The sequence below is a fragment of the Saccopteryx bilineata genome, chromosome 8, assembly GCF_036850765.1.
Source record: "Saccopteryx bilineata isolate mSacBil1 chromosome 8, mSacBil1_pri_phased_curated, whole genome shotgun sequence".
Taxonomy (NCBI): Eukaryota; Metazoa; Chordata; class Mammalia; order Chiroptera; family Emballonuridae; genus Saccopteryx; species Saccopteryx bilineata.
In genome coordinates, this window is record NC_089497.1 from 86,515,370 (window position 1) to 86,533,678 (window position 18,309).

An 18,309-nucleotide genomic window follows, 5' to 3' on the forward strand; every position below is an offset into this window, starting at 1 on the left:
CTAAACTTATCTAGTTAATCTAAAGTCGTTATATGTGTGGCATCGTCTTTTTTGTGAAGATATACTAAATCTAGACTGATCAATCTGTACATTTTACCTGACTCTTACTAATTATTTCTATATTATTTTTAGAACAAGAATTCCCAGTAAAGTGCTTTACCTGGATTTTATATTAATTTTTATTTTCAGAATGCAAAGAAATACTCTCTTCAGGAGTGAACCCAAGACTGCCATAAATAAACTTCATTTTTTTCTCAGCCAGTGTTTTACATTCTCAGACCCAACGAGAGCTCAGCCTGTGTTTTACATTCTCAGACCCAATGAGAGCTCAGCCTGTGTTTTACATTCTCAGACCCAGTGAGAGCACAGCTGTGACTATAGGAGTGACATCTAGTTGTTGTCTATTGATTCTAACTTCTTTGCTTTCATCGAATTTCAGGCTGCCAGGATATCGCGGATGAGTTCAGAGCACAGGAGATTGATGGACAGGCCCTTCTCCTGCTAAAAGAAGACCATCTTATGAGTGCAATGAATATCAAGCTAGGCCCAGCCCTAAAGATCTGTGCACGCATCAACTCTCTGAAGGAATCTTAACAGGATCGTGAGGCTTTGAGATAACAGCAGTTTTACCCTTCTTAAACGAACTTGTAAGGTAAAGGCTGAAGTTGGCCTAGAATATTATCGCTTACTGTGGTGGATAGCCAAGCACATTGGGATCTCCACATCAAAAGCTGAGATTTCTTCTACAGATATAATAATTCATCATACATTTTCATTAGCCAACATTGGCTAATTTTAATTTTATAGGTTACATACAGCATTGAAAGACTTGTTATAGAGGGCCATGATATTTTTCAAAGAAACGTGTTATAGTAGATAATTTTTTAATAAGTAATGTTTATCATTAATATAAAGAACTCTTTTAAAAGTAATTTAATGATTTACATTTCTCCTCTTTTGATCCTGTTCTGTTATACGTTTTTCTACCCTATAAGTTTTCTATGGGTTGTCCTGAGAGATGATTTAGGAATAACTTAGGAATCCAGTGACACTGGAATTGTATGCAATGGGATAATGTGCATTTTAAAAAAACCATGTCTGTTAGAAAGTTGCTTTGTCTATAAAGAAGGATTGCATTCTAGCATGAGTAATACTGATCTACAGGTCAAATTTTGGTTACTATTTCAAACTTGACCTAGAATTTCGTGTATCTGAGAAAATTTTCTTCTTCATTTTTGTACATTTAGAGCAGTGGTTCTCAACAAAGGTCATTCTTTGCTGCCCAGGAGACATTTTGGTTCATAGCTTGGAGAGTGAGGGAGGGTTGCTATTGATATCTTACACCCAAGGACGGGGATATTGCTATACATGCATATAACGCACAGGATAGCCCTCCAACAAAGAGTTATGTGGTCCAAACTGTCAGTACTGGAGTGCCAAGGTTGAGAAATTCTGGTGTAGGAGTGATGAATGTTTCTCTTTATTTACCCAAAGGGATACATTATACAATGGAAATATTTCAGATAGCATCAATATTCTGCAGAAGTATTTTTCCCAGTATTTGCATACTAGAAAAGGAGGGGAAGCCATTAAACTGGTTGATAAAATGGACTGAGATACAAATGATCTGACTCCCAGAAGATACTGATTCATATTATCGTTCTTATCTCTATTTCTCTGTACTGATGGAGGCATAACCTTAGGAACCAGTGTACATACAACCTTTGCTGGCAAGGCAGTAGCTTGTAACAGATATATGTGTTTGACCTTTGGAGTTTTTCTAATGAACATGATGGGTCTAGCTAGAAAACATATTCCTTTTCCTTACCTAAACCATTGCATGCTTTCTGCAAAGCACTTACCAAGTGGTGTCTCTTGGATAATGAGATCTAAGTTTGTATGTACATGGTTTAGGGGGGGGAATTTTAAAGCAAAACATTTCACTGAACAGTTAATGCTCTTTAGAGTTATGACACTAGAACAAATTGTTGGGGGAGCCCTGAGAGTTTTGTAGCTAAATTTATATCACAAATTTGTTTTAAGCGTTTTTCATCTCTCTGTACCATACAAAGGAAATGTTTTAGTAATCAAAGGAATATACATAGATATTTGGCAAATGTGGGAGAGAATCCGTGGGTTTCAGTCATTGTCACTGCTCTTTTCAACAAGATTATGTTGAGCTAGTAGAAGACTAAGGATGTCATTAAAGACATCACAGATATTTATCTTTTGGCTTTGTGTACATTAGAGAATGTTGATTATTTTTATACAAAAATACAGCGGGTAATTTTTTTAATCTTTAGATGCCTCTTGTTTGAATGTATGCTTTGTGGGATTCTTTTGTGTAGTATTTTTTTTAAAAAAGATGTTTACTAATAGTTAGATGTAGGATTAGAATGTGTAATATAGTGTAAGGCTCATGTTTCAGACCTACAATAACTTGTAGTCTATGTTACTTATTTCTTTACATCACATTTTTAATTATTGGATAAAAGTTTCAAGTAAAGGTAGGTACTCTATAGTCAATTTGTCATTTATTAGCATTTAATCATAGTGACAGAGTTGTCATATGCTTGACTTTTTCCCTCATGTTGTATTTCAGAACACAGGTACAGGCTAAGCATTAGTAGGAAATGGTCCACTGATTGGGGGTGGGGCACAAAGAAAAATCTCCCTGGAATTAAAACTTTATCATAGATAATCCACAAACAATATAAAATTGATGGTTTGGGGATTGAGTTCCCTTACAATAGTGGTTACCTCCCATAAGTATATTATCTATAGCCTTCAAGGTGTTAGCTTTGAACTGTTATAGGTTCTCCTTTTATTTACACCCTCTTCTAATAGCAGTCATTATGTACTTACTAAAAGCCGTGCCTAGCACCGTGTTAAGTATCCATGAAAGTTTACAAGAGGGTTTTCCGTTTGAGAGCACCTTATAATCTTAAATCTTATAATAATCTTAATGATAGTCTAGATCGTCTATGGTCCCCACTCAAAACATACCAGAAGATAAACTTGGTTTTTTCAAGTGAGTCATTTTATTTAGAAATGGCTCATTTGCTTTGGTTCTTACCTTTGATACAGCTGTTTCTTTCAAGATGACTAAACGCTAACAGTGGGTGTTCACCTCTCTCCTGAGCTTTAAGCACAGTTTTAGCATGATATGGGTGGGAAGAGGACTGTTATTTTCACTATCCTTCATGTTATTGTTTTAGGATTTTGATTGAGGAGAGGGAAGGACAAGAAGAAAGGGGATATGGTTAGTTCTTCCTGCCTTTGTTACTTAAGTTGGCATTTTCTAACTTTAAACTGATGCACTCTTTTTCCAATGAGGGGAAAAAAATAACGCTACAGGTTTGAAATTTTATTTGCTTTAAGCCATGTGTTTCTAAGAAAGTAAACAAGATAAGATAGCTGGTTTGTAAAGATTATTTTTATTTTATTTTTTGTAAAAATTATTTTTTACGTGACGTGGATTTTCATCAAGCCTTGTATAGGGTGGGTCTGACACAGCTATGAAGCTTTGATTAAAGTCAGTATAGTATGAGACAGATTGCTGTCCCAAAACCTGTCACTTCTTAAGTGGCATTTAACTCTTTCCAAGATGGTACTTTTAATTTGCTGTGGCATCCTCTAAACAGACTTTCTTAGTCCCACTGTAAGGGCTGTCACCTAGTAGTAGAGAAGGTGGACTGGGAAGAAGGAATTTTAGTGAAGAAACTTGAGAATGCAAGAGAGGCAGACAAGAGACCTGCCACTTGTTAGTTTATCCCACTTCAACACTGAAAAAATTTCTGCACTTTTGAAGTTAATATTCATGTTTTAGCTAGTTTTAAATAGAAATTATTTTAAGTAGTCAACTTTTTTGTTTCCTGGGGTGTTGAAACACTTAGAACTGTATGAAAGAAGTATTGTTATGCCCATGCCTTTGACTATATAATTTTTGACATAGCTTATCTTCATATATCCAGTGTGAAATTACAGCCTGACATTTATTGAAGTACCAGTGTTAGGTTGAAATCTGTCATAGTATCCCGTATCACTGACGTGTTCAATTAAAAGTTAAGTCCCACTATTTGCATTTGCATGGTGCCACCATGGCCCAAGTGTGATAGGGAGGCAATATATAGATTGTATAGTCTTAGGTTTTATTTACATTTATGTAAACAATTTTGGAAAGAGTAAACTATTATAGATGTATATTAATGACGTATCCTCACAGCCTATCAAGGGGATGAAATCCCTGACTGGACGTTTTAAAGATCTAAAATTCATTCCAAAACAGCCTGGTTATATTTTGTGGTTTGAAGATCTTCACCCTTAGTGAATGGCAAGAACACACGCTGCATGTGTACAGCTGGCATTGAGCACTACCTGATGATAGCATGAAAGAGCCTTACTCACCCCTGACCTCCCCTAAGCCTCCTCTAGCCCTGGGAAAACTCAGCATGAAGTCTTTCTTCTTAGAGACCTTTACCTAATTTTTGTGTGTGTGTGTGTGTGTGTGTGTGTATGTGTGTGTGTGTGTGTGTGGTGGGGGGGTAAGTTTAGTGAGGTAACTGGGACAGGGCTTTCTAATACCTAACAGTCATGTTTTAATGAAACCTTAGGGCAGTGGAAACTGGCCCATCTATGCACAATGTTTGCTCAATCTGTTTCCTGTGCATTTTCTAGGGGAGAGGTTTTGGAAGTGGAGGAGACAAACGGGAGGAAAAGCATTCCAGACCCAAGAGGATAGCACATTTAACTGAGTGAGGTTGTGTAGTCTAGATATGGCCTTCGATAGTTCACAATAATCCATTGTAATGGTTGGATCTCAGTTATAGCAATAACAGGTTATAGTTTTAGTATGTCAAGCTTTACCTGTAATCAAACTCAATTCTTTCACTCTTTAAAGTGACCCTGCTCTTAGGAGCATATTAAAAGTTCCAGTGATACATGTTAGTGATCTTTTACTTCTGAAAAAGGTGACAACTATTACAGTTGGAAAATATGTCAAAAACTCAAAGGTTAATCATTATAATATCAGAATTATTGAATTTTCACTTTCAGATACCACAGTTGAATCAACCTTGTAGATTTTTATAAAGAAAAGCATTTTTAAGATTATATTTTATTTGCTAGGTTGTGTCTCAGACTAAGAATTGGATTACTAAGAGCTGTAAGTTTCTCTTTATCAGTGTGGATTTCAGTAAACACAAGCCTACCTCTATTTCTTTGATGCACAGTAGTGCGGATCATGAAATAAACTGTTTGATTCACATTTGTCAATATTGGTATTTTATGAATCTATTTAGAACATTTGATTTTATCTTTAAAGATTGTGATTCAATTTTTATAAGCACAAATACAGCATTAGGAAAAATAAATATGCAATTTTACTATAATTTAACCTATTAAAAGCTGTACACTTTAATTTTTTGGGAAGATATTCCTCTTTTGTTAGAAGTTCAGAAAATGTATCACTATATAATTTTCTTCAGAGCAGCAATACAAGCCATTTCTTCAATAAAAAAAAATGTTAAATACTATGAGAAAGCTTTTTTTTTGCAAGTTGTAAAGCACTAAGGCAAATGTAATTTTTACCACCAGAGCAAAATGTTTGGCTTTTTCTGGACTTTCACTTTAGTCCACATACATGAAAAGGGAGTGGCCTCCCTCCTGCTCAGATCTGAAGCCCAGCTTCTCTACTGAGGACTGTCCCATTCTACTCTTAACACATGAACCTTTCAAGTGCTGTTTATGGAACCTTTGGGAAATGTTTTCCACAAGTGTTTCATTTTCCCATTTTTATAGTTTATGAACATTTGATTTGATTTAAAGAGGACAGTGTTAATCTGAGATGCTAGAGAGGAGGTACACTAGAAAAATGTATTTTCTATTGTCTTTGAAGTACAATTGCTTTCAGTGATACTGGTGGCGTAAATATAAATATGAATCCAAAGAAAGAAAACCTGTGCAAAGGTTTTTAAATGTATTGTTTAAAAGAAAGTAATGAGTGAATCTTAATTTGGAAGAAAAACAATCTATAAATTTAAAAGTTATGCTAACATGGCATAGTTTTAAATTTAATATAGTAAGTCCTTTTAAATCACCTATTTAAATTGACTCCAGTAATCTTCTTAAGGATTGATAGTAGCCACCATAACTGGTTTATAAATTATACTTTAGGGAATATTATCAGTGTTAAATCCATGCTTTTTGGAGCTTTAAGTGATGGAGGTGAAGAAGTTGGTGTTTCTGAGGGGGTGGGGCTGGGGGTGAAATAAACTGCAACCTAGCTTAGAAAGAAGGAACTTTTCATTGCAGTCTTGCCTCAAGCAAACCAGGAGTATCCATTGCTTAAAATATTTGTTTAGAGTTGTGGTAAAAGTCATAATTCTTTTTGCTTTAGGTAGTACTAAGTAATCTTCTTCAATAGTTAAGTAATAGATGAACACAATCACTAAATTAATCTGATGAATGACTGGGCTTTTACATTCATTTGGTGAATTAGTTCTGTGTGACACTCCAGGCAGCTTTTAACCTGTTTCCTCTTATTCGAAATGTTGATTTTAGTTTAAATTATCTCTATGGTTCCTCCCAGCTCTAAAACGATTATTCTAGGCCTCTAGTGGGGTGTTTTTAAGTTGCTTCTACTTAATTCTCATTTCCTTTTTCACGGTTAATTTCATATGTCAGAACTATTGCTAAACAATAATTATTAAGCGTTATTTCCTGGGTCATCTAGTCTTAGTTGGACTAAGGAATAAGGCAGAAAATTCAGACAGACAAGCAAATGAGTACATTTTTATAATGCTAGTTAACCACGGAATGAATATATGAACACATATGCATTATCATTCAGACATTTATCCACTCATTTAGCAAACCATGTGAATGCCTACTATGTGCAGTGTGCATGAGTTAAGGAACTGGTTAAAAGTAAACAGAACTTCCCAAACAAAATTTTTATTATAAACAGACCTGGACAGAATTATTATTACTTAATGTACGAATGTATAGATGGGACTGAGAGGGAATTTTTGCATGCACTGGCAGAAGGATTAGGCTAGATACATCCTAGAGGTCTGAGTGAATCATGTCAATTCATGTAACATTCTATATACTAAACATCAATCAGTTGTATGCCCATTTAGGTTATAAGACTAAGGGTACCAACATTAAGGATTTATATTTTGAGGCTGCTATGACAGCCCATGTTCCTAAGAATTATTTTGACATTTATTCCTGAGTTGCTATGCAAGGTATATGTCAGAATGAAAGAGAGAAGCTGGTGCTGAGTTACTGTTCATTTCAACTACTGAAGCTGTACACCCACTGTTGACAGTGAAATGAGTATCTAAGACTGAAAAATCGCAAGAGATCACTGAATGGCTTTGTTATTTTTAAATTTTGTTTGGGTTTTTATTTATTTTTAAAGCAAGAAAGATTGCATAAAATAAATTTTATTACAAATATCCTTCTTAGAAAGCACATATCACATAGTAAAAGGGTTTCCTTTAAAAGGCAGAAGTAGTAAACATCCAAGAATTACATGTTTAATTAATTTGACAAATATTTGGGGAGTAAGCATTGAGTGGGGTCATTAACTGGATAGAGAGTCCTTCTCACCTTAGGATTCTGCAAATTACATTGTAATTCCTGTTGTCACAGCTTTACACATTAACAGATTGCTTGATACTAACATTCTCTATAAGGATAAAAAAAAAGAAAATACTAATATATATTTTTTTAATTTTAGTGAGAGGAAGGGAGGCAGAGACAGACTCCTGCATGTGCCCCAACCGGGATCCACCCAGCAAGCCCACTTGGGGGCATTGATCTGCCCATCTGGGGCCCTTGCTCCATTGCAACCGGGGCCATTCTAGCACCTGAGGTGGAGGCCATGGAACCTGGGGCCAACTCACTCCAATCAAGCCATAGCTGTAGGAGGGGTGGAGAAGAGAGAGAGAGAGAGAGAAGTGAGAGGGGTGGAAAAGCAGATGGGTATTTCTCCTGTGTGCCCTGGCTGGGTATCGAACCTGGGACATCTACATGTTGGGCTGATTCTCTACCACTGAGCCAACCGGCCAGGGCCTGAAAATAGGTAATATTAAAAAGACCTTTTATGCATCACAGTCATAGGTTCTTTTTTTTTTTTTTTTTGTATTTTTCTGAAGTTGGAAACGGGGAGAGACAGACAGTCAGACAGACTCCCGCATGCGCCCGACGGGATCCATCCGGCACGCCCACTAGGGGCGACGCTCTGCCCCTTCGGGGCGTTGCTCTGTTGCGACCAGAGCCACTCCAGCGCCTAGGGCAGAGGCCAAGGAGCCATCCCCAGCGCCCGGGCCATCTTTGCTCCAATGGAGCCTCCCTGCAGGAGGGGAAGAGAGAGACAGAGAGGAAGGAGAGGGGGAGGGGTGGAGAAGCAGATGGGTGCTTCTCCTGTGTGCCCTTGCCGGAAATCGAACCTGGGACTTCTGCATGCCAGGCTGACGCTCTACCACTGAGCCAACCGGCCAAGACCCACAGTCATAGGTTCTTATAGCAGGAAAATGTCCAAATACATGTTAGGATTAGAATCTGTAACAAATTCATTAAAAATAGGAACACTGACATCCAAGTAACCAGTAGTCTGGGTTTAAAATTATTTTCCATGGCACTGTTTAAAATTTAATTTCAACTTACCCAATTAAAAATATTTTATGTGTTAAAATATACTATATATTGCATAAATACTTTTTGTATATGTATTCTTAATATTTAAAGTCAGTGGAGTGTGCAAGGATGGTATAATTTTGGACATTTAACTTCCAATACAACCAGATTCCCAATCACCTTATTCAAAAGCATGGTCCCAAAGCAGATCCCCAAAACTCTCCTCCAAGTCCGGCATGGGCTGGTGGCGCGGGTTGGAACTGCAGACAGCAGCGCGGGATGGATGCTGACTGCCATGACTGACACGGAGGCCAACCATTTCGGGCCTCTTGCTTATTACATTTTTTGTTGTTTTTCACAAAGGCAAATTGTTGTGATAAATTGCTTTTTTAAAAAAAGATTAATATTTGATGCTTCCAGCACATTAACTCATTTTTTTTTTTTTACTCCTTTTGGTTCTTCACATTGTTCTAAAATAGGACTTTGATATTAAAACCTCAAAAGCTCATCTACCCATGATGAACTGAGCATCACCAAGGGGAAAAAACACATTTTTTATCTTTACAGAAAACAAATGTTAAACTTATATATAGATGTATTCTTTACATTGGATATTGTATTAAAGTCCTCCTTACAGGAAATTAAATAGTTTTAGCACTCTTAGCATTAGTGTTCCTAGATTGGTGTCTATAGCTACAGTTTTCAAATGTATAACCTGAAAATGAAGCTAAATTTGCATTTTAAGAGCACACCATGATCTATGTAAAAAGATTGTCCATTTGGTGTATTTTTTTAAAACAATGATAAGGCACTTTGATATTAACAAGTAGCACGTGTATTAATTTTAGATTTTCCTGTTTGTTGTGTCTGTATTCAGTGAAGTAAAATTAAGCATTCAAATGTTTGTTGGTGGCAACATTAACTGTTAAATTAAAGCACCTTATACTCTGCTGCTTAAACTTGCTTGTAATTGCACCTGTGTTACCTGCACATTTTCACATATTGTTGTAACATTGCTTCATGTGGGTCTGGATGGAAGCTTAGTGGGTCTACAGGATCGTTTATTTATATTGTTTATAATTCCATAATATATTGTAGGCCAGCTGTTAAGTTCATTTCTTTACAAATAAAAGCCTCTTCCATTTGGCTGGTCTATTGAATAATTTCATTTTTTAATTTAAGCTTATGAGGCATGGAAAATACTCTTAAAGTGAACAAACAAAAATCTTAGTAAGGGGTTTGAAATAGTTATAAATTTTCCTGATTTAAAATCTGCAGATTAAATTTCTACTAATTAAGTGCAATATAATTTTAAATACTTCAGTTCCATGTTATGGCCAATTAGAAAGCAATACATTCAGAGGGTCAGGTTTAGACATTGACAGATTAGAGCAGTGGTAGTCAACCTGGTCCTTACCGCCCACTAGTGGGCGTTCCACCTTTCATGGTGGGCGGTAGCGGAGCAACCCAAGTATAATATATAAATAAAAAAATTTAGCTATAGTAAGTTGTTTTATAAAGGTTTATTCTGCCAAACTTAGCGAAAATCCAACATAAAGTACTTGGTAAGTAATTATTATTATGTGCTTTAACTTGCTGTAACTCTGCTTTATAAATTTTATAAAGTTACTTCCCTACTTTATAAATCTCCATTACTGTGGTTAGAAAATTTTACTACTAACAGAGATACAAAAGTGGGCGGTAGGTATAAAAAGGTTGACTACTTCTGTATTAGACAATGACCATGTAGTTCAATTTAATTTACAAAGTGACTTCACATTATTTGCCAGATTCCTTTACTCCAGTAGGTCTCAGCCCAGGACAGTTTTGTCCACCATGGGGAGGTTGGCATTGTCTGCAGCTATTTTGATTGTCATAACTAGGGACGAAGGTGCCACTGACATCTACTGGGAGGAGGGCATGGATGCTACTAAACATCGCACAATACACAGGGCAGTCTCCACAAAGAATTATTCAACCCAAAAGATCAACAGTGAAGATAAGGAACCCTACTTAATTTACGGTGACACACTGCCAATGTAATTATGATATGACATGCAAGTGACATGTAAGTTGCAACTGAAAATAAATCTGGTATGCCATGGAAAGAGACCTTGTCACTACTCCCAGTTCTGTAAGATAACTCACTGAAACCTTGCTTCCAGAAATATTTACATTAAGAACAGAGATGTATTTTTTTAATTAGCTAAATTTAAATTGAGTTAATCTTCCCCTTGAAGACTATAACAAATCATTTTAAAGATCTTGATTTATCTGCTCTCAATTTAATAAAAATGTTTAAGTTTGTATCAAAGTTGTCAGTGAATCTCGATTTATGTAACAATTAGCATCCCATAGTTTTTTTGGATAACATCAACATCAGTATGGCCAAATGTTGACTCATTCACTTCTGTGTTAACATTTGTAACATGCAGTTTTGCTGAACAGGTATAAAATTGTTTTCTTGGAATTATCTTGTTAAGAAACAAACAAAAAGATAGTATCATAGCCCCCAACTACACATTCTGAAAAAGTATGAACATGGTACGGGGAAAGCTGAGGGAGGCTTTCAGTTCATTCTTTTTATGTCCTGAGTTGTCATTCTTTCTGGTTTATAAAGTTATGATTCTTATCATAGTTGTACATTTTAACATGGAAACATATTAACAAATTATTATTGATATAGGCTTTTCAATTTGCTCGAGATTATGAATTGCAAGTGGAATGAAGCAGCATCTCCAGTTGACAAATGGATCCACAGGTAATGCCATGTCTCTTAAATCAAGCTTGTGACAGTTAAACCAGTAAACTGTAGCAATGAGAAAACTATTGACAAAGTACAACCACGGAATGTTCATCTCAATATATGCTGGAATCTGTACTTTAAATAAAAGGATAATTATTTGAAGTAGCACAAATGGTAACCAGGTACCAAGAAAACAGACAATGAACTTGGGCAACAGTGTTTTTTTAGAGTTCATAGTATAACCAGAGTGGGATGAATAGGGAAAATATAGGATAGTCTCATTCATATAGGAAGTTATCCTAATAGCCTGTACCAAAGTAATAACTTCTGACCAAGAAGTTATAAAAACCATAAGTAAAATCATCACTACTGAAAATGACAGCCAGTAACTTTGAATGCTGACGTAGAAAGGACATTGATAAGAATAAATATTCTGTGCCTTCAGATTTTGGTAGATGGCTGGATTTCCCAAAACATAAGTGAAGACTGAAATCCAAATTACAGTTACTGTAAAGAAATAAAATAATTTCTTAAATGGAAAGTTGGTTTTACAGAAATGCAGATGGTAATCTATACAAGCTATCAGGAAAACTGGATAATACAAAAAGCCATAAGTAAAAGAAATAATTTGAGTGAACAAGCAGATGTGATATTTTGTAAACCTAATGCCTAAAAGTACAACATCCCTGAAGTAGGATATAATGGAAATGTTTACCAAAAGTAAAACATCAATGAAAGCTAGCGAAATGCAAAAATATTCCATAAAATTTTGATAGGTGGTTTTTCTTCTCATTCCCAGTGTGAGGATGTTTAGTAATATTTTCCCAAGCATAATGAAGACTAGCAGACAGTTACCACCTAGGGGCTGATTTGTTTGATGTAACTGGTACTGAGAAGAGCAGTTCTCAGAACAAAGAGCAGTCATATTTTTAGTTAAACTTCAGAAGGCCTGCTGACTTATAGAATAAAATACTTCTTCATTTTATTTTCCATCCCTGCAAAGAAAAGTGAAAAAAATCTTGATGTTATTTTGATTCTATTTTTAACTTCTTTTTTTTTTAAATTTTAGAGGGGGGAGAGAGAGAGAGAGAGTGAGAGAGAGAGAGAGAAAAGGGGGGGAGGAGGAGGAAGCTTCAACTCCCATATGTACCTTGACCAGGCAAGGCCAGGGTTTTGAACCGGCAACCTCAGCATTCCAGGTCGACGCTTTTTCCACTGCGCCACCACAGGTCAGGCTAACTTTTTTTTTTAATGACTGATTTTAGCAAGAAAGAGAAAGAGAGACAGGAACACTGTTCTGTTCTTATATGTGCCCTGACCAGGGATCGAACCAGCAACCTCTCTGCTTTGGAACAGTGCTCTAACCAACTGAGCTATCAGTCTAGAGCTGATTCTATCTCTATTTTAAAACTTTACAAGACAAACACCTCGATTCTCAAAATCTAGTTTAATCCAATCATTTCCACAAATAATTATCTGAGAGGAATTTATATTTCTCATAAACCAATACAGGCCTGAACAGGTGGTGGCACAGTGGATAGAGCATTGGACTGGGATGTGGAGGACCCAGGTTTGAGACCCCGAGGTCACCAGCTTGAGCGCAGGCTCATCTGGCTTGAGCAATAAAAACCCCAAAACCAAAAAGTCACCAGCTTGGACCCAAGGTTGCTGGCTCGAGCAAGGGGTTACTCTGTCTGCTGAAGGCCCATGGTCAAGGCACATATGAGAAAGCAATCAGTGAACAACTAAGGTGTCACAACAAAAAACAGATGATTGAGGCCTCTCATCTCTCTCTCTGTTCCTGTCTGTCTATCCCTTCCTACCCCTCTCTCTGTCCCTGTTAAAAAAAAAAAAATACAGAATATGGCTTGGCCGGGCGGTGGCACAGTGGATGGAACGTTGTACTGGGATGTGGAGGACCCAGGTTCGAGACCCCGAGGTCGCCAGCTTGAGCGAGGGCTTATCTGGTTTGAGCAAAGCTCACCAGCTTGGACCCAAGGTTGCTGGCTCGAGCAAGGGGTTACTCGGTCTGCTGCTGCCCCACGGTCAAGGCACATATGAAAAGCAATCAATGAACAACTAAGGTGTCGCAACGAAAAACTAATGATTGATGCTTTTCATGTCTCTCTGTTCCTATCTGTCTGTGCCTGTCTATCCCTCTTTCTGACTCTCTCCCTGTCTCTGTAAGAAAAAAACAAACAAACAAACAAAAAAAAACCCCAAACAAACAAAAATACAGAATATGAAGAATTAATATGTAGACTTGGGTCATTTTTTTTAGATACTGATTGTTCAGAACTCCCAGTTCCAAAATCAAAATGTTATATATAAATTACTAAAACTTCCATAAGTACAAGTGTTAGTAAGTGTAAAAAGACAAAATACTTTCAACTACTGAAACAGAAACACAGGCTAAAAGTAGCAGCCTGTAGCTAATCCCCAGAACAATCACTGATAGCTATTAACGGGAGTCCCACTGACTCAAAATGATGTTAACCTTACCCATCCACCCCTCCTTTTGTCTTTCTGTCTGTGAAATAGATGCAGTGCTAATGGGGCCCTCTAGTATAGCAGTTTTCAAATATGTTTTAGCTGCAGGATCATCATTCAGATTAAATCTCTGAAGCTCAAAGATATGGAAGGTTCAGCTGGAAATAATGGAAACACTGGTAAAGGCAAGAAAGATTTATCTTCCAGATATGATCTTTCAGGTGAGGCACCTGGAGAGATGAGAGTCTACAGGGAAGGAACGGGCCAGGCCGAGTCAGCAAAGGTGCAGGAAGTGGAGGAGGATCAGCTACAAGCCATCACTTTTTACCCTATGTTCTCGATAAACCACTAAAAGTATTCAAGATTGAAAGATTTTGTTCTTTAAACCAGTGGTCCCCAACCCTCGAGAAAGAATAAATAACTTACATTATTTTCGTTTTATTTATATTTAAGTCTGAACAATGTTTTATTTTTAAAAATGACCAGATTCCGTTACATCCGTCTAAGACTCACTCGATGCTTGTCTCGTAAGTTCGACAATTATATTTAAAAATACCAGTTTTTACGTCGGTCGCATAATTTTATTTTGTGCATTTATCCGTCCCACCCTAAAGGCCAGTCCGTGAAAATATTTTCTGACATTAAACTGGTCCGTGGCCCAAAAAAGTTTGGGGACCACTGCCTTAAACAACACCCACCCCAACCCCCAACCCAACCCCAGACAAGACAAAAATCCTTTGATAGGCCACTCCTCCTGAATTTTCCCTTGAAAAAATGTTCACATTAACTTCAGGGATTCAGAGATTTATAAGATATGGTTCCTTTCCTAAACAAATTTTTTTAACTGTATTTTTCGCTCCATAAGACGCACCTGACATAAGACACCCCTAGGGTTTTAAGGAGGAAAATAAGAAAGAAAATATTCTGAACCAAATGGAGTGTTAAAGTATTTAATAAAATACCATATTTTTTGCTCCATGAGATGCACGGGCATTTCCCCTCCTCGTTTTTGGGGAAAAGTGTGTCTTAGGGAGCAAAAACTACGGTACTTATGAATCAACACATACAACTTAAGAAGTTCATGTGGGAGTCCTTTTCAAGGCACCTTTGGGCTTGCTTTGTGGTTTGACCAGTTTAGAAGTATTAGCAAGGCCCGAAGGCAGCAAACCGGGTTTTCTTTTCACTGACCAGTTTCTGCTCTTCTGTTTATTAACACCCTAATTCCTAACAACACACATACTTACTTTGCTTTCTCCAGCAGGTCTTTCTCAGCTGATGACCATCTTATTTCAGTTTAATGCCTTCAATGATCTTACTTTTGGATCCTAGTATTCCAAAATGCCACACGAATAAGCTCTGTGTGAAAGACAGAAAATAAAAATAACCATTATTTATAGCTCTTAGTGACTGCATTTTGGAATAATTGGCTCCAGATCTCTGTTTAGAAAAACTGAAATTTGCTGTGGGATTAGAGCCAATAACTAATTGCTTAAGATCTTTTCTCCAGCAATAGGAAGAAAGAGGATACTTAGATTAAAAGTCCAGCAAAGACCCTGGGACAGGGTGCATGTAACATGACCTCTAAAGAAGTCTTGCTTAGACTGCAGTTTTCACCCACAAGTTTTGGGGTGTAAACTAGCAGTTCTCCTCACACCTGTTAGATTAGCTATTATCAACAAGACAGGTAATAAGTGCTGAAGAGGTTGTGGAGAAAAGGAACCCTCATTCGCTGTTGGTAGGAATGTAAAGTATGGAAGAAAGTATGGTGGTTCCTCAAAAAACTAAGAATAGAACTACCATATGACCCAGCAATCCCTCTACTGGATATATACCCCCAAAATTAAAAAAAAATTAGTACATAAAGATGCGCACCCCCATGTTCATTGCAGCATTATTCACAGTGGCCAAGACATGGACACAACCAAAAAGCCCTTCAATAGAGGATTGGATAAAGAAGATGTGGCACATATACACTATGGAATACTACTCAGCCATAAGAAATGATGACATTGGATCATTTACAACAACATGGATGGACCTTGATAACATTATACGGAGTGAAATAAGCAAATCAGAAAAAGCTAAAAATTGTATGATTCCATACATAGGTGGGACATAAAATTGAGACTCATGTACATAAATAGGAGTGCAGTGGTTACCAGAGGGAGGGGAAGGGGTAGAGGATTGGGGGAAGGGTGGGACATAAAGACAAATATAAGGTGATGGAGGATGATTTGACTTTGGGTGATGGGTATACAACATAATCGACTGCCCAAATGATGTGGAGATATTTGCCCAAAATCTATATGCTCTAGTTGACCGATGTCACTTGTTAAATTTAATCATCTAAATAAAAACAAAAAACTAGCAGTTCTCATAGTTTGGTTATAGGACCTTTTGACACTTATTGCATGTAAACATAAGTCACGTTTTTTAAAATGAAAAATTACTATGTTCTCTCAAACTGAAAAATGTAACGAGCATAGTGGCATTGTTTCACATCTCACAAACTGCTTTGGTATCTGGCTCAATAGCAGACAGCTGAATTCTCATCTATATTTATTTTTTTTTAAATAAATTTTTTATTAATTTTAATGGGGTGACATCAACAAATCAGGGTACATATGTTCAAAGAAAACATGTCCAGGTTATCTTGTCAATCAATTATGTTGCATACCCATCACCCAAAGTCAGATTGTCCTCCGTCACCTTCCATCTAGTCTTTGTGCCCCTCCCCCTCCCCCTCTCCCTCCATTCCCTCCCCCACCCCATAACCACCATACTCTTGTCCATGTCTCTTAGTCTCACTTTTATGTCCTACCTACGTATGGAATAATGCAGTTCTTGGTTTTTTCTGATTTACTTATTTCACTCTGTATAATGTTATCAAGATCCCACCATTTTGTTGTAAATGATCCAATGTCATCATTTCTTATGGCTGAGTAGTATTCCATAGTGTATATGTGCCACATCTTCTTTATCCAGTCATCTATTGAAGGGTTTTTTGCTTGTTTACATGTCTTGGCTACTGTGAACAATGCTGCAGTGAACATGGGGGCTGCATGTGTCTTTACGTATCAGTGTTTCTGAGTTTTGGGGGTATATATCCAGTAGAGGGATTGCTGGGTCATAAGGTAGTTCTATTTTCAGTTTTTTGAGGAACCACCATACTTTCTTCCATAATGGTTGTACTACTTTACATTCCCACCAACGGTGAATGAGGGTTCCTTTTTCTCCACAGCCTCTCCAACATTTGCTATTATTACCTGTCTTGTTGATAATAGCTAATCTAACAGGTGTGGGGTAGTATCTCATTGCAGTTTTGATTTGCATTTCTCTAATAACTAATGAAGATGAGCATCTTTTCATATATCTGTTGGCCACTTGTATTTCTTCCTGGGAGAAGTGTCTGTTCATGTCCTCTTCCCATTTTTTTATTGGATTGTTTGTTTGTTGTTGAGTTTTATGAGTTCTTTGTATATTTTGGATGTTAGGCCCTTATCTGAGCTGTTGTTTGAAAAGATCATTTCCCATTTAGTTGGCTGTCTGTTTATTTTGTTGTCAGTTTCTCTTGCTGAGCAGAAACTTCTTAGTCTGATGTAGTCCCATTCATTTATCTTTGCCTTTACTTCCCTTGCCTTTGGAGTCAAATTCCTAAAATGCTCTTTAAAACTAAGGTCCATGAGTTTAGAACCTATATCTTCTTCTATGTACTTTACTGTTTCATGTCTTATGTTTAGGTCTTTGATCCATTTTGAATTAATTTTAGTACAAGAGGACAAACTGTAGTCGAGTTTCATTCTTATGCACGTAGCTTTCCAGTTTTCCCAGCACCATTTGTTGAAGAGGCTTTCTTTTCTCCATTATGTGTTGTTGGCCCCTTTACCAAAAATTATTTGACCATATATATGTGGTTTTATTTCTGGACCTTCTTTTCTGTTCCATTGGTCTGAGTGTCTATTTTTCTGCCAATACCATGCTGTTTTGATTGTCGTGACCCTATAATAGAGTTTGAAGTCAGGTATTGTAATGCCCCCAGCTTCATTCCTTTTCTTTAGGATTGCTTTGGCTATTTGGGGTTTTTTATAGTTCCATATAAATCTGATGATTTTTGTTCCATTTCTTTAAAAAATGTAATTGGAATTTTGATGGGAATTGCATTAAATGTGTATATTGTTTTGGGTAATATGGCCATCTTGATTATATTTATTCTTCCTATCCAAGAACAAGGAATGTTTTTCCATCTCATTGTATCTTTTTTGTATCCCTTAACAATGCTTTGTAGTTTTCATTATATAGGTCCTTTACATTCTTTGTTATGTTTATTCCTAGGTATTTTATTTTTTTTGTTGCAATCGTGAAGGGGATTATTTTTTTGAGTTCGTTCTCTAATATATCATTGTTGGCATATAGAAAGGCTATGGACT

General features: G+C 36.8%; 2 protein-coding genes across 10 annotated transcripts in view; one reads left to right on the forward strand and one right to left on the reverse strand.

Annotated features, from left to right (window-relative positions):
- The window catches only part of PHC3 (polyhomeotic homolog 3), an 81,470-nt gene extending 72,436 nt beyond the window's left edge, over window positions 1-9,034 (forward strand). For 8 of the 9 annotated variants that reach the window (XM_066241881.1, XM_066241884.1, XM_066241883.1 and 5 more), the window contains one exon: window positions 440-9,034. In XM_066241881.1, the coding sequence (XP_066097978.1) occupies window positions 440-594 (155 nt within the window). In that variant the 3' untranslated portion in view covers window positions 595-9,034. The remainder of the gene's footprint in view (window positions 1-439) is intronic. The other variant, XR_010726912.1, reaches the window with a different exon arrangement.
- GPR160 (G protein-coupled receptor 160) overlaps window positions 4,499-18,309 on the reverse strand; it is a 43,830-nt gene continuing 30,019 nt past the window's right edge. The window contains exons 2-3 of the mRNA XM_066241894.1: window positions 15,127-15,238; window positions 4,499-12,387 (exon numbers count right to left, since the gene is read on the reverse strand). Of these exons, the coding sequence (XP_066097991.1) occupies window positions 11,310-12,317 (1,008 nt within the window). The 5' untranslated portion in view covers window positions 12,318-12,387; window positions 15,127-15,238 and the 3' untranslated portion in view covers window positions 4,499-11,309. The remainder of the gene's footprint in view (window positions 12,388-15,126; window positions 15,239-18,309) is intronic.